At 45.3% G+C, this 12,798-nt stretch overlaps 3 protein-coding genes across 3 annotated transcripts; 2 read left to right on the top strand and 1 right to left on the bottom strand.

Annotated features, from left to right (window-relative positions):
- Positions 1-69: 69 nt before the first annotated feature.
- Positions 70-3,439, top strand: LOC102557997 (cytochrome c oxidase subunit 6A1, mitochondrial). Its single transcript, XM_014593641.3, has 3 exons — positions 70-216; positions 2,148-2,287; positions 3,178-3,439. The coding sequence occupies exons 1-3, from the start codon at positions 111-113 to the stop codon at positions 3,262-3,264; spliced, it is 333 nt and encodes a 110-aa protein (XP_014449127.1). The 5' UTR covers positions 70-110; the 3' UTR covers positions 3,265-3,439.
- A 1,495-nt stretch (positions 3,440-4,934) lies between these two features.
- TRIAP1 (TP53 regulated inhibitor of apoptosis 1) lies at positions 4,935-9,473 on the bottom strand. The gene is made up of 2 exons (XM_006259138.4): positions 9,281-9,473; positions 4,935-7,927 (listed from the first exon to the last, which is right to left on the bottom strand). Exons 1-2 carry the CDS (start codon positions 9,425-9,427, stop codon positions 7,844-7,846), a joined length of 231 nt encoding a protein of 76 aa, XP_006259200.1. The 5' UTR covers positions 9,428-9,473; the 3' UTR covers positions 4,935-7,843.
- A 19-nt stretch (positions 9,474-9,492) lies between these two features.
- On the top strand, positions 9,493-12,456 carry GATC (glutamyl-tRNA amidotransferase subunit C). The gene is made up of 5 exons (XM_006259139.4): positions 9,493-9,622; positions 10,364-10,414; positions 10,651-10,817; positions 11,640-11,743; positions 12,152-12,456. Exons 1-5 carry the CDS (start codon positions 9,533-9,535, stop codon positions 12,208-12,210), a joined length of 471 nt encoding a protein of 156 aa, XP_006259201.3. The 5' UTR covers positions 9,493-9,532; the 3' UTR covers positions 12,211-12,456.
- Positions 12,457-12,798: the final 342 nt, after the last annotated feature.

Raw genomic sequence — 12,798 nt, 5'->3', positions numbered from 1 at the left:
CACTGAGAGGCGGATGCAGCTGCTCATTCCGTGCCCCTGTAGGTCGGCACCTCCCCCCAGTTACTTCTGGTTCCGGTGCGGCTGCTCTCGGGGCGCTGCGGCCGAGCAAAATGGCGGCGCTCCCAAGGCTTTCCCGGCTGCTCCTCGCCCGCGCCCCGCTCGGGCGGCGTACGCTGGCGGCGGTGGCGGCAGCGGGTCACGGGGAGGGCAACGTGGGTAAGTGTGGGACCGGGCCGGGCAGTGGCTCCTGCCAGAGTCCCGGCCCCAGCCGTGGGGGGCGCTGTTCCTCTCCCCGCGGCGCGGCTGTGCGGGCCCCGCCCTTGGGCTCTCGGGCACGACCCGCGGCGCTGAGGCGAGCGGGGCCCTGCGGTGCGGCCGGGCTGGCGCCGTCCTACAGTGGCGCAGCGGGAGCCAGGGCTCTCCGCCAGGCCGCTCGGGATGGGGCGGTCCCCGGGGGTGCCTGCGTCTGCGCTTGGGTGCGCCGCCCAAGGGCGCTTGGGGCTTCCAGCACTGAGACCTTGGGACAGCCCCGCTCAGCTGCTGCCGCATCCCGAGGGCGACTCAAGTCAGGGGGTGCCCGAACCTCTAGCATAAAAGCTTCCTAAATGCCTGTAGGGCTCGTGGGTCAGCCTGGAAACAGCCTGTCAGCAGGCTGCTCCGGCTCTGCCCCCAGCCAGATTCTCCCCTTAAGTATTCCTCCCCTGCCATAATTGCAGGCTGTATCAACCAGGCCCTCTCCTGGTGGATTTAAGGACTAAGATATGCTGCCCCCTCATCTGATGTGTGTGTGGTTAAAGTTCTTGTTCAGTCTGTCAGAGACTTGGCTCGAGTCCTCTTCCTCAATCCATTCTTACTGATTCCTAGTTGAATGCTTTGTCCGTTGGGGGGCAGCACGTGGCTTGCTTAGAAAGCCCCCGCAGGAGACAGATGGGTTAAATCTCTTGCCTCTCGGTCTGCCCACCTTCCTGGCCATGAGAAGGATCCCTCCAGGGGAGGGATTTCAACTTAGTTCTTCCTCCTTCCAGCTGAGGGCTTTTCCAATGGAAGTGTTGGATAAAGAAGTGTAACCATCTCCTCCCTTGGAAAGCACATGGGTGCTTACTGGAGGAGAGTGCAGAGCAAATCCCTAATAGGGGAGGTGTGGTTTCTTGCAATCCAGTGAGTGGTGCCTAAGCCCAGAGCTGACACAACCAGGTTGTGGGGCCCTGCCCCTGCTCCGATCCAGGCCTGGACCCAGAGAAACTGCTGTGGGGGTGGGGTAGTGAGTGGCTGGATGCAGAGCTGCTGCTCTGTGCTGCTGCTTTGCCTCCCACCCAGCTCCATGGGGCCTGAGGCAGTTGCCCCAATTTGCCCCCTCCCCCTCGGACGGCCCTGCCTAAGCCCTGAAGAGTCGGGGCTTGAGACTTTTCCCTGTCTTTGGTATCTTTAACTGTCAATGTCAGAAGATCCCTGTCTAAAGCATGTTGGCTTTTGTGGTTGCTATTTAGTTTTTAATTCTTGATGCCTCGCATATGAAGCCAAGGTGGGAACTCCAGTAGGTGGCTAAGCTCTGAAGTTGAGCACTGATCACTACAATTCTTAAGCTTGCTTTGTGTGCTTAGCCCCATATAACCAAATCTTTCAAAAAAAAAAAAAAAAGGAAACCCTAAGCAGACTGTGGCTAATGAATCATTTTGCCAACCGTAATATTGTTCAGTTTGAAATCCACTGTTAAGTGTACAGGGTACTTATCAGCAGAAAGTGGGTGGTTATATAGGGAATTATAAAATAGAAAGAAGGCTTTCACTGTTTTAAAAGTAACAGACTAGCATTGACCAGAAAAATTGTCTAAGCAGTTCTGTCAGAACATGCCACTTAAAATAAATCTAATTCTTGAGCATAGATAAGCAAAGCTTTGTAGAAGTTGCTTTTGAAACAACAGTTTTTTTTCTGTATGTAAACCGTGAAACTTCATTTTGAGACTGCTTCCAAAGTTTTTAAAAATGATAGGTTGTTATGCAGAACTTCCCATTTTGTAACGAGATTAATATAAAATGAGGCTCCATCTCATTTTACTAACACTTCCTGAAATGTTGTTCTAACAAGTGTGATTTTGAAACTCTCTCTAATGTTGCCCATCCTCAGTATCCTGTTTCTCTCCTTGCTAGCTCGAACATGGAAGCTCCTGACCTTTTTTGTTGCTTTGCCTGGTGTGGCAGTCTGCATGTTGAACTGCTACTTAAAGGCGCAGCACAAGCATGAGAGACCAGAGTTCATTCCTTATCCTCACCTCCGTATCAGGACCAAGGTATGTGCAGCAGTATGGCCCAGACAATTACTTCCTCAAATCACTTAGTATGGTTCTATTGTCAGCCACCCTGCCTTTTGTCTGCTGCTGAAAGACAAGGAACCATCTTTGCATTTGTAAGGTTTCAAGTGTTCACACTTCCTGTGAGGTGGGTTGTGAGCTTTTAAGATCTCATCCAAGACATTTTTGTAAATGGACATATCTAATTTTCATTTTCTTGAGAGTGAATTTGATGCATCATCAAAACAATTTTGCTCTTAAATAGCACATCTCTCTGATCTTAAGCTAGACTTAAATTAATGAATAAGGACAAAGACTGGACCAGAGTTATCAATGTGGGGGTTATACAGGCATAGGAGTTGCAACTACGTTGAAGTAAGAGGGTTGCCTTGTGAGTGAGAGAATCCCTGAAATAGTGGTTAGCATCTGTCCATCCATAGGAAACTTGTTGAAAGGGTAAAAATACTAGCAGGTTCTAATTCTCATTCTACTGTTACACTTCTATGCAGAATGGATTCATACTAAGCTGCCTCTAATGCGTAGTTGTCTTTGATATACTGACTCAAACTCATTCCTACAAATACATTCTTGTGACTGCTCTTTGCACATCTCTGCATTGCAAGTTTGTTTGTCTTTTTTACCTTTTAGATGGTGACTTATCCAAGCACCCCAGACTTAAACTGAAGCTCCATTTTGTGCTTTTATTGTTTCTGTTCTAGCATAAATGACAGGTGTGAGGTCTGCATCAGTTGGCTCATTCACTACCCTTTCAGTTGCATAATGTTCTTGAGCCTGGCTTTACTACCTTTTACAGGTGTTATTTTCTTGTACCTTAGCATTTCTGTCAAGCAATTACCAAGCAATTTTTAATACATTTCTTCTTTTAACAGCCCTTCCCTTGGGGAGATGGGAACAAAAGTCTATTCCACAACCCGCATGTCAATCCTCTCCCAACTGGCTATGAAGATGATCACTAAAGATGTGGACCACAGCAACTTGAGCTACTGATATATTCTGACCAGAACATTTGTATGGGACCTTTCATCTAAACAATTATTCTGCATTCCTGTACTGTAAGGTTATAAATGACATTCTGACCCCTTGTACTGCACCTGTACAAGAGGTCACCTTAAATAAATAATTCCACTTGGATTTCTGTGTGAATCTTGTGAAAAGTCTTGCTCTAGTTTCTACCCATCTAGACAGTCTTATTGTTAATACGTCTTTCAGGTAAAAGGTTTTCAACTTTTAAGCAAGAGCATAATGGGCTTAAATGCTGCTGCTTTGTTTTTTAAGCAGACCCTTACTTACTGCAGGCTTCTGCTTTATCATTATTGACTCTAACAGATGAGTGGAAGATGCATGCAAGCATCAAGATCTTTAGCATGGTTAAGTTTCAGATTAAATTAATTCAATTTGAGGTCTGTCTAATTGACCTTGTTCCCAAAGCCATAATGTATGTTTTACTGATTTGGTTGGTATGGAAAGATTTCTTGAGACCACCAAAGGGCAGGAATATTACTAAAATAAAAACATGAAATCTATTCTAGCAAAGAAGCTTGCACCGATCCATCTATTCCAGTGTTCCTGATGCTCCAAATTGTATACCAGACATATAGGGAATAACAGATCTATCAACAAGACTTGGTCCCATTAATTAATGTTTTACTTTAGAAATCCTGTGCAGCATCTCCAATGACCTGAGATGTTAAACCTGTCAGAGAACCAGAGGGAGATGCATCTTTGTTAAGAGGAGGGAGGGGTGGGGGTGGGCTGAACAGGAAATAAGACCTGTAGTTAGTAGCAGGGAGAAAAATTGTTGAGAAGGGAGCATGTGGAATATAGCTGTCCAGTTGGAGCCTAAGATACAAAATCATATACTGTAGGGCTCCATATGGCATTTTTCTTCTGTAAAAGTGAAGCAAAGGTGTTTGTTTCTTCCTTTAGATTTCCAGTAACACAATCTCTTTATAGAAACTTGATGGACTAGAGGCCTTTTATGAACTTAATACCATGTTTGCCCAGATCCAAGATGACCTGCTCTCGTTCCTCTCCCCCCTACCCCAATTAATTATATGCGTAGAAAATTGTAAATCTATCAGTATTTTTCTACATATAGAACTTAATTAGTGGAAGATCATCTTAAATGCATCCTCTGCACTGCTGTGGTAGTGGGGTGAGGGACAAGATGCCTACCCCCTTCCCTACTTTCTGCTACAGTTCTGATCCTTCAGGGAAGCTGGCAACAGGAGTAGCATCAGCAGCCAGCCTGGTCAGGGAACAGTGGCAGTTCCAGGCAGTGAGGTTGGGGAGCTGGAGCAAAAGGTAGAGGGGTGAGGGGCAGGTAAAGGTGGGGAGGTAAAGAAGTGGTCCCCTATCCATTCCCTAGTCTCCCCTGTACTCACACCATTAAGTGAACCATTCAAATCTGGGGTAGGCTGAGCTATCATCTGCCCTGGGCTCTGTTCCCCTCCCATGTATGAAAAGTATGTTTTGTTACAAGGAAAACACTTTTTTATGTTCATGTATCAATGCTTATTTTGTCTCCAAATACCCTCTGTTGCATTTTTCTTTCATGCTGTTCCTAGAATCAGAAGAAATGGGGAATTCTAAGAAGCCCACGTAAGAAGATGCAGTTTTCCCTATCTCAACTTTACAGGATTTAATTCATACCCTTTATTACAGCTCAACAAAGCAATTTTGGCCAATTACATGAGGCAGCCTAAATAAACTATCCCCTGTATTAAAGCACATCTAAGGCGCTGTCTGGTGGAGCTGGTTTTCAGGCACTACAATTCCTTGTTTTCCTCCTACACAAGCTTCAGTAAAATGGAGTGAAGTTGCAAGCACAGGTGACCCTTAATAAAGGAATGTTAGTTGCATATCTCAAACCACCTTAATTCTGTTCCTGCAACAATGTCAACTTTCATCCTTCCCCATCTCTGCCGGAAGAATCAAAGTGCTGTATGGAAAAACTGGTAATGGTTAGCTTTACCTTAACACAGCATTCGGTTTTTCTTCTGAGAATCATTCATCTAGTCTGTGTGCTTAACCGGGGTACTATAAGATCATTCTAAAGGTGCTGCACAATATTAGCACTGTTAGATGTGCAAACACCTACATGTTATTCACCAGAGAAAGCCAGAAATTTGAAACAAGAATCCAAAGTAAAAAATGCTCTTTTATGGTCTTCCTGCGGTCAAAAGCTGTCGTCGTTTTCCTGAGTTCCTTGCCCAGAAAGAATTGCTGTTATTTTTTTGTATCAAAAAATGAGTGAAATCTAAAAGCTGCCATTTTCCAAGGGCTGCCTTAAGTCTAAATTTAGATTTAGATAAGGAAAAAAGCCAGCTCTGCTTCTAATAACACTCTGGGTGGGATTCAATTATTAGATGGCATTTTACAGGGTCAGGTTCCCAAAGAACTAAATGCTTGGTGAAGATTCTAGGAATGATTAACTCCGCTATGCCATGTGTGGTGTCAGCAGTTCAGTCTTTTGGATACTGTGTGCAGTTATACAGCAACAAATGTTTTAGGCCAATCTCAATTCTAAAGGTCATGGCTAGCTACATACACTCTTAAATAAGAATTCAACAGTTGCAGAGCACTGCTATTCAGCAGAGGAAAAATCAAGACAAGATCAACTGCAACCTTAACTTCTACTTTCTGGAAGATGTGTTGTTTGTTCTAAGTACTTTTAATGGCACTGAGTACTTATTCCCCATGTTGCAGAGATACTACTATGACTTTCTGACTTTTAAAGCTATTGAAAAGACTGGGAGAAGAGGGGAATTTTATTCCTGTGATCCTAGAGCAGTTTACAGCTACAGACCCTAAGAACCCGTCTCCTGTAAAACACCATTGTCTGGAGATACTGTGCTTACAGCCTTCTATGGCATCTCATAACAGAACTCCATCCCTGCAAGTCTCATTAATTGAGTACGGCACTCCTGCTCTTGAACCTAGGAAGGCACAATGGAGTACAGCTGGTCTCTTGCTAACTGTATTCCCAAAGAACCAACACTGTTTTGAGCTCTGAAAGAAAACAAAAAAGGATTTATCAGGTTGGGCTTTGCCCTCTAGCCTTTGACTCCATATTCCCCTCACAATCCAGCAGCCCCTTATCTTCACCCTAGCGTTCTTGAGGGTAAAAGACTCAGCTCTTTTATTGAACTGGCTGGGAATTTTCCCTTTTGCAAACTTCAATGTCCACATGAAGGGAAAGAATGACCCCTGATTTGGGCCCCTCAAACCCCCAAATCCCTTGCCTTTTCAGTTCCTCCGACTGAACAAAAGCAAGAAAAAGCCACTTTCTTAAGGGATCTTGTAGGATATTCAGTGAGTTGAAAAAGGTAGAACTTACTCCTAATAGACCTCATGTCTGCATAAGGAAATAGCTATCAGAAAGCTGACGGGGAAAAATTCTTTCCTTATGAGAGGTCTCTAGCCACTTATATTACAATTCACAGGTTAGTTCTAAAGATTAGTGATGGTACTTGCAGAAAAAAAGATATTAAGCTTACATCTCTAGCAATCCTTTGCCCAAAGTATTTCAAAATCTAAGTCGAGTAACTCTTAAAAAAAAAAAGAGAGACTAAACTACTAAATTTGGGTGCTGGACATGCCTTAGGTAGTCCTATCTTGATGTGCTTTTTCTTCTTCTTCCTTCAGATTTTTCTTCTGGCTCCAAAGTAGCAAGAAGTCTCTACTGAAAGAAAAGCAATACAGATGCCCTTATCCAATCATAGTTTACGTGAAGCCTAATCTAGTAACTAGGGTCAGTCTGGCACTTTTATGGTATAGCATGGAAAGGTGTAAAGGATACTGACTAAGCATGCACTGCAACTTTACTCTCGAAGCTGGAATCACTTGCTAGTAGACAGCAGTAACATATTATCAGTGCTTTGAGTGAGGCTACTGAGCATAACTCCTCAAGTCGGTGTTTCTCCCCTGTGGCAGGTTGCCTTCGGCCTTTCTTGAAGGCCAAAGTCAGGTTTAACTACACCCCTGCATCCTTTAGTTAAGTATAACTTGACCTGACCAGGTTACATTCTTCATTGCATATATCCAAACACTGCAGACCCAATGGTGGTAGCATTTAAAACACTGCTATAATTAAACGGATGAGAGGCAAGGCTGTAGCCCATAATATTTAGTAAAACAAAGATCAGTCAAGATGTAGCCCACTAAAATTTGGCAGCATGCACCTCTTCATGTTCATCTTAACACTGGAAATTGTCTAATATATAAATAAGAAACAGAAACCAATCCTAACAAGCATTCCTCAGTTCAGAGTACATTTGTTTAGGAAGTTAAATGAAGGGTTTTTCACACTGCAGAACGTAATGCTCATTTCAATGCTCATTTCAAATGGAACAGTAATTGCCACACAGCTCAGCATTAAAAAACTGCACAGAAGACTCCTTGCTTTTTAAAAAACCAGACAGAAGCAGCAGCTGATTTAAAGCCACCTTCCCATCAGCTGTCCTCTAGTCTTTTGTAAGATGATTTTTTTGAGCCCAAAGATCAAGCTAATGGTTCTGTGTGGTCCAACTGAAGTCATGAGGAGTTTTCAGCTTTTCCTTTGCTGGGGCCCATGAATTCCAGCCCTTCAATGGGGATGTCCTTCTCCTTAATAGCTTTCTAGGAGGAAAAAAGAAGCAAATATTTTATACATCTTTTGCTGTGAAGACTTTCTTGGTGCCTGATGTGATTTAAGACCACTCTGCTCTAGCTCAAGTTGGTATTAAGGCTTCCAAGCTGGACCAAAGAAAGTCTGAGAGTTCCTGCTAAATCAGTACTAAACTGCAGCCTAGACCCTCACTCATCTCTCATCCACACTCCTTCCCGCTACCATCTCAGTAAAAGGGCAAATTCTACTTAGTAAGGGAAAGAAAGCAAGCTGAGGGACTCTCTGAAGAAGTCACAGTGCTGGAAGCAGAAAAAACAAAAACAGACGTGAATGAAGGATTTGTGGAGGACTAGATTTTAGATTTACAGCACCATTGGAGGAATAGAACTCTTTTGCTGAAGGAAAGAAATTAACGAAGTGGTTCTTAACCAAAAGGGAAAAGAGAATGCACATTATGAAGAATGAAAGAATGAAATGTAAGGAAACAGCAAAAGAAGGCACACAAGTGGAAACAATAAATTTTGTAAAATTAAATGTCTAAAAATCCCCAAAGGGACACTCAAAGACTCTCAGTGAACTGTGCGGTCAGCCCCTTCTACCTGCGTTGGAAATCATTAAGGAATGATGGCTCAGGTGTTTGGCCCCTTACAGGGTGTGGGTCCTGCTGATGAGCTGATACTGCAAAATGAGCAAACATGGTCTCACATATATTGAGGAGGTTCTGTAAGAGGTGGTAATGCTTCTTTAGACTAGCTTGGAAAGGTTGCTCCTTTGTGAAGTTTTAGCCTGTCAAAAAGCTTATATGACTCTAAATCCAAATCAGCTCACTATGGGCATTATATAATACAGCCCTACAGGTCATCGTGGCTTCACAGTGAGGTAGTGCTGCAAATAAAAACATCCTACTGAGGTCTGTGCCATGCCGGGCAGCTCCTCATCTGGTGTTTTGTCTCAAGGAAATGAAACACTTGAGAGTTTGTAAAGAAGGAGAAGCGATGCTGGGCTATGGCCAGGTGAGAAACAGACACAAGGGATGTTTTTGAAGAGGAAACATTTGAGAAGACAAGAGGAGCCCGTGCTGCCACCGCAGACGTTACCACGGTGTCAACGAGCGACCCGCCAGCTCTCGCACGGCATTTCTTCTCCCGGCGGCGCCCGGGCCCCGGGGTCCGTCTCCCCGCCAGCACGCCGAGCGCAGGAGCAGCAGCGGGCACAGGCTAAGAGGGTTTAATCATCTCCCCGGCTCGCGGGTGCTAGCAACAGGCCCGGGGCCCCTTCCTCTGCACCGGCCTCGCGCGACGCGACGAGGCTTCCCTACAGGGGAAGGGCGGGAGGCGGGTCTCGCACGCGGGCGCGGCGCCCACCTGCACGCAGAGCTGGTAGCGCTTGAAAAGCTGCACGCAGGGGTCCCCCGCGCTCTCGCCCTTGAGGAACTTCTCAGCGAACCAGCGGTTGAAGCACTGGTCGTACTCGCGCTTCAGCTCCGTGCAGGCCTCGCCCACGCTGTTCATGGCGGAACCTCCGCCGCCTGAGGGGCGGGCCTCGCCGTGACGTACTTCCCGCCCGGCGCGGTTGGATGACGTATTTCCACCGCGCGGCTCCTCTGCCGGGCCGGGATGTGGGCGCTGCGGGGCTGCCGCTGCCTTCGCGCCGCCTGGTCGTGGGGCGGGAGCCGCCTGGCGCGGGGAGCGACCGGCGGCCGGCAGGTGGCTGCCAGCGCCGGGGCTGGTCACGTGCTGTCGTACCCCATGGGCTGGGGGCGGGAGGTTTTGCCTGGGGGGCGCCTGGCGCCGACTTCCTTAGAAGCGAGAGCCCGGCAGGGGCAGCGCTGAGGGCGAGGGCTGAGCCCAGGCCCGGGGTTGTTGATTTCTCGGGCTCCAGCTGCACCGGGCATCCCGGGACTGGGTGCGAGCGCGCGAAGGCTGGCGGGGGCCGCGATCTCCTTGCTCCGTTTCTTGGTCCGATTCGATGCCTTCCACCTTCTCTCAGGGGAATTTCTCCCTCAATGTGGAGTCAATTAAACCTACTGTAAAAATCCCCAGCGGGTGGAGACTCGTCCTTCCCGGGGCCTGTAAGCAGCACGGAGCCATTGGGCAGGAGGCAGCAGTGATTTGCACCTTGTAGATCAGGGCTTGCCAACGTTTTTGGGCAGAGTGCCCCAAACACCCATAAACTCGACCTGAAAGATATTGGTGTGCCAGGGGCAGATAGCGGGGCCCGTGAGGCAGCGCAGCCCTGGCCCCTTCCCTGCCATCCACCCTAAGGCACATGTGCCAAGCAAAATGCTTTTGATTGCTGCACTCTGGCACCTGTGGTGGCAGGCACTGCCTACCCCTTGTTGTAGACTAACAAAAGTGTGCGTGCGCACATATATACTATCTACTTTGGTTAGTCTGTTTTCATCTACCCTGCCTTATATTTATCATGGCCTATCTCTTGCACTTTAGATTGATCAGAATCCAGAATGGCAGCTAGAGGAACAGAAACCGCTTCCTCAGGTATAATGAATCTATCAACATATGTACATTTAGTCCAGGCCAGTCTGTTTCTGCTAAATGATCACTGCAAATCTGAGACCGAGTAATAGAGGAATTCCTAATATCCTCTGGTCAAGACTCAGGATAGTTTATCTAGCTTTATGTTTATTCATTCTGCCTATCCTAACTCATCCCCATATGGTAGTCTTAATACAGGACCTAGACATGTGACTTCTTTTTTTCCCCCTTTCTCAAAGAAAAAAGTAACCATGGAGTTGCTTGATCATCTGGAACGACTGGCACTAGTTGATTTTCGCAATTGGGAGGGCGTAGAGCGGCTGGAGAAAGCAATTCAATTTGCTGATCAACTTCATGAGGTTAACACAGAAGGGATAGAGCCAATGGATTCGGTACTTGAGAACAGGTAAAAAATTATGGTTAGTGACTGTTTTAACTACTAGTTTTCCAAAGAAATGCTGCAGTAAATTTTGATAATTTTTTTGCCACTAATCATGCTAAATATGAAGTTGGCTGGTCCTCCACAAAATCCTTTATTTTAGGTCAGGTGTTTTTTTCTTTTGGGAGGGGTAGAGGAGTGTCTACAGTGTCCCTAAACTTGGAATATAAACACAAGGCTGTACACAGATTTCTTAATGTTCTTATGTAGACCATTCATGTTAGAAATATCCTGTATTACAAATGCAAAATCATTGTAAATCACTCCTGAATGTTCTTGCACCTGGTGTCTGCACCCCGAACAGTTTCAGGGACCGTTTATATAAACAATGCCTTCTCTGTATTAGTTTCTTTAGCAGCTTCAGTTCATCAAGAAACCAGATTTTCTGCATGCTTATATGAAAAAATGTGTTTCACTCAGCTCAATATAGAGTAGGGCTGATAATGTTAAGCACTAGGCCAACTGCTGTATTTATTTCTTCAGAGAACTCAGGACATGGTATTGCTCATTTCAGGAAAGCTCAGTAAGTGGCAACAACACATGTGCCTGGTCAAATGTAAAGCTTGACCTGAACAATGGGACTGGTGGAAGCGTGTTACCCAGCTGCCAGGGATCTCCCAGCAAGACCTAAATTCAAGATGCAACTAGCATATTTTAGTATGACAAGTTTTGAAGGCACTTCCTTCCGATTCTAGAGCATGACTTTGCATCCTGTATCAGACTCTCTAAAGCACAGTTGGCAAAGTAGGTCATTTGGAAAAAGAACATTAAGTTTCCTGTGCTCCCCAGGTGTCTGTATCTCAGAGGAGATAACATCACAGAAGGCAACTGCACCAAGGAGCTGCTACAAAATGCCAGCCAGACAGCAGAAGAATATTTTGAAGCTCCACCAGGTAGAGTTCTGTTACAGATGATGCTAAATGGGACTTGATACCTGCCCTGATTTTTAAGAAGTATTAACCTGTCAGTTAATTCACTTCTGTGTATACTGAATGGTGGTAAACATGTACTGAACTAGGATGATAGCCACAGTCACTTGTTAAGATAGAGAGGGATGGGACCCTAGCTCATTATTACTTAGTGGCACTGCAGAAGTTATGGCTTTATATTTACACCTAATGTTGCTTATGCAGACTCTTTACAAAAGGCAGCTTTTTGTAAACTCAAGTGCAGCTTTTTTGCAGGGGAAAACCTAGTCACTGGTAAGTGTTTAAGCCACAAGGACAAACATGCGAGTTGCAGCAATATTATTCAGGAAACTAGCAGGCTGTCTCATACTCTCATTATCTGTTTCCTATTAGGTAACATCCCTCTACCAAAGTTAGAAGAGCGTGAGAGCTTCCTGCAGGACTCCAACTGAAAAGCTTGGGCCAGAATGCCATACTGGTTCTTTCAGCAGTATGCTGTTGGGGACAATTAATCTTATGTAGCTACAGCTGATGTTACATTATCCCAAGAACAACACCCACACACGAGTACTGATTCTTTCTGCTGCTCCTCTTTACAATATTTTATTTCTATCAAAGGGTTTGTTTGGATTATTTTAAAATATACACATGAAGGTGGAAGGTGTTAAGCCACTTTCAAAATAGAAATATGGCCTCAATACTGTTTGCTTAGTCTGCATTTGGTAGGGCTGAAGTGTCAACCTGGAGAACATCAAACAAGTTCAGTACTCTAGATACATCTGCATATCACAGCCTTGATGACAAGGGAAACTAGGACTATCCAACTTTTCTGTCAAGTTATGAGAGGGGCTGGAGAAGAAGTTAGGTACTGCAGCTTTGTAAGAACCTAATTCACTTAAACTATTTTTTACTTCCTGGCTTAGCTCTGATTAGAGGTCTAATCAGGAAAAGAAACCCTCAAAGTTCAGTACAGTAGAACAGGTACTGTTGAGGGAACTTCTGCTAGATTAAAAAAGCATTTAGAGAAAACGCTATTTTTA

This window comes from Alligator mississippiensis, chromosome 10, assembly GCF_030867095.1.
Source record: "Alligator mississippiensis isolate rAllMis1 chromosome 10, rAllMis1, whole genome shotgun sequence".
Classification (NCBI taxonomy): Eukaryota; Metazoa; Chordata; order Crocodylia; family Alligatoridae; genus Alligator; species Alligator mississippiensis.
The sequence above is the reverse complement of the archived record's forward strand: the minus strand, read 5'-3'. Positions and strand labels throughout refer to the sequence as shown.

Excerpts from the sequence above, each read along its gene's own strand:
- LOC102557997 (XM_014593641.3), top strand. The coding sequence starts at position 111 with ATGGCGGCGCTCCCAAGGCTTTCCCGGCTGCTCCTCGCCCGCGCCCCG. Across the intron at positions 217-2,147 it reads TCACGGGGAGGGCAACGTGG|CTCGAACATGGAAGCTCCTG; the intron begins GTAAGTGTGGGA and ends TCTCCTTGCTAG. Across the intron at positions 2,288-3,177 it reads ACCTCCGTATCAGGACCAAG|CCCTTCCCTTGGGGAGATGG; the intron begins GTATGTGCAGCA and ends TTCTTTTAACAG.
- TRIAP1 (XM_006259138.4), bottom strand. The coding sequence starts at position 9,427 with ATGAACAGCGTGGGCGAGGCCTGCACGGAGCTGAAGCGCGAGTACGAC. Across the intron at positions 7,928-9,280 it reads GCTACCAGCTCTGCGTGCAG|AAAGCTATTAAGGAGAAGGA; the intron begins GTGGGCGCCGCG and ends TTTTCCTCCTAG.
- GATC (XM_006259139.4), top strand. The coding sequence starts at position 9,533 with ATGTGGGCGCTGCGGGGCTGCCGCTGCCTTCGCGCCGCCTGGTCGTGG. Across the intron at positions 10,415-10,650 it reads AACAGAAACCGCTTCCTCAG|AAAAAAGTAACCATGGAGTT; the intron begins GTATAATGAATC and ends CCTTTCTCAAAG. Across the intron at positions 11,744-12,151 it reads ATATTTTGAAGCTCCACCAG|GTAACATCCCTCTACCAAAG; the intron begins GTAGAGTTCTGT and ends GTTTCCTATTAG.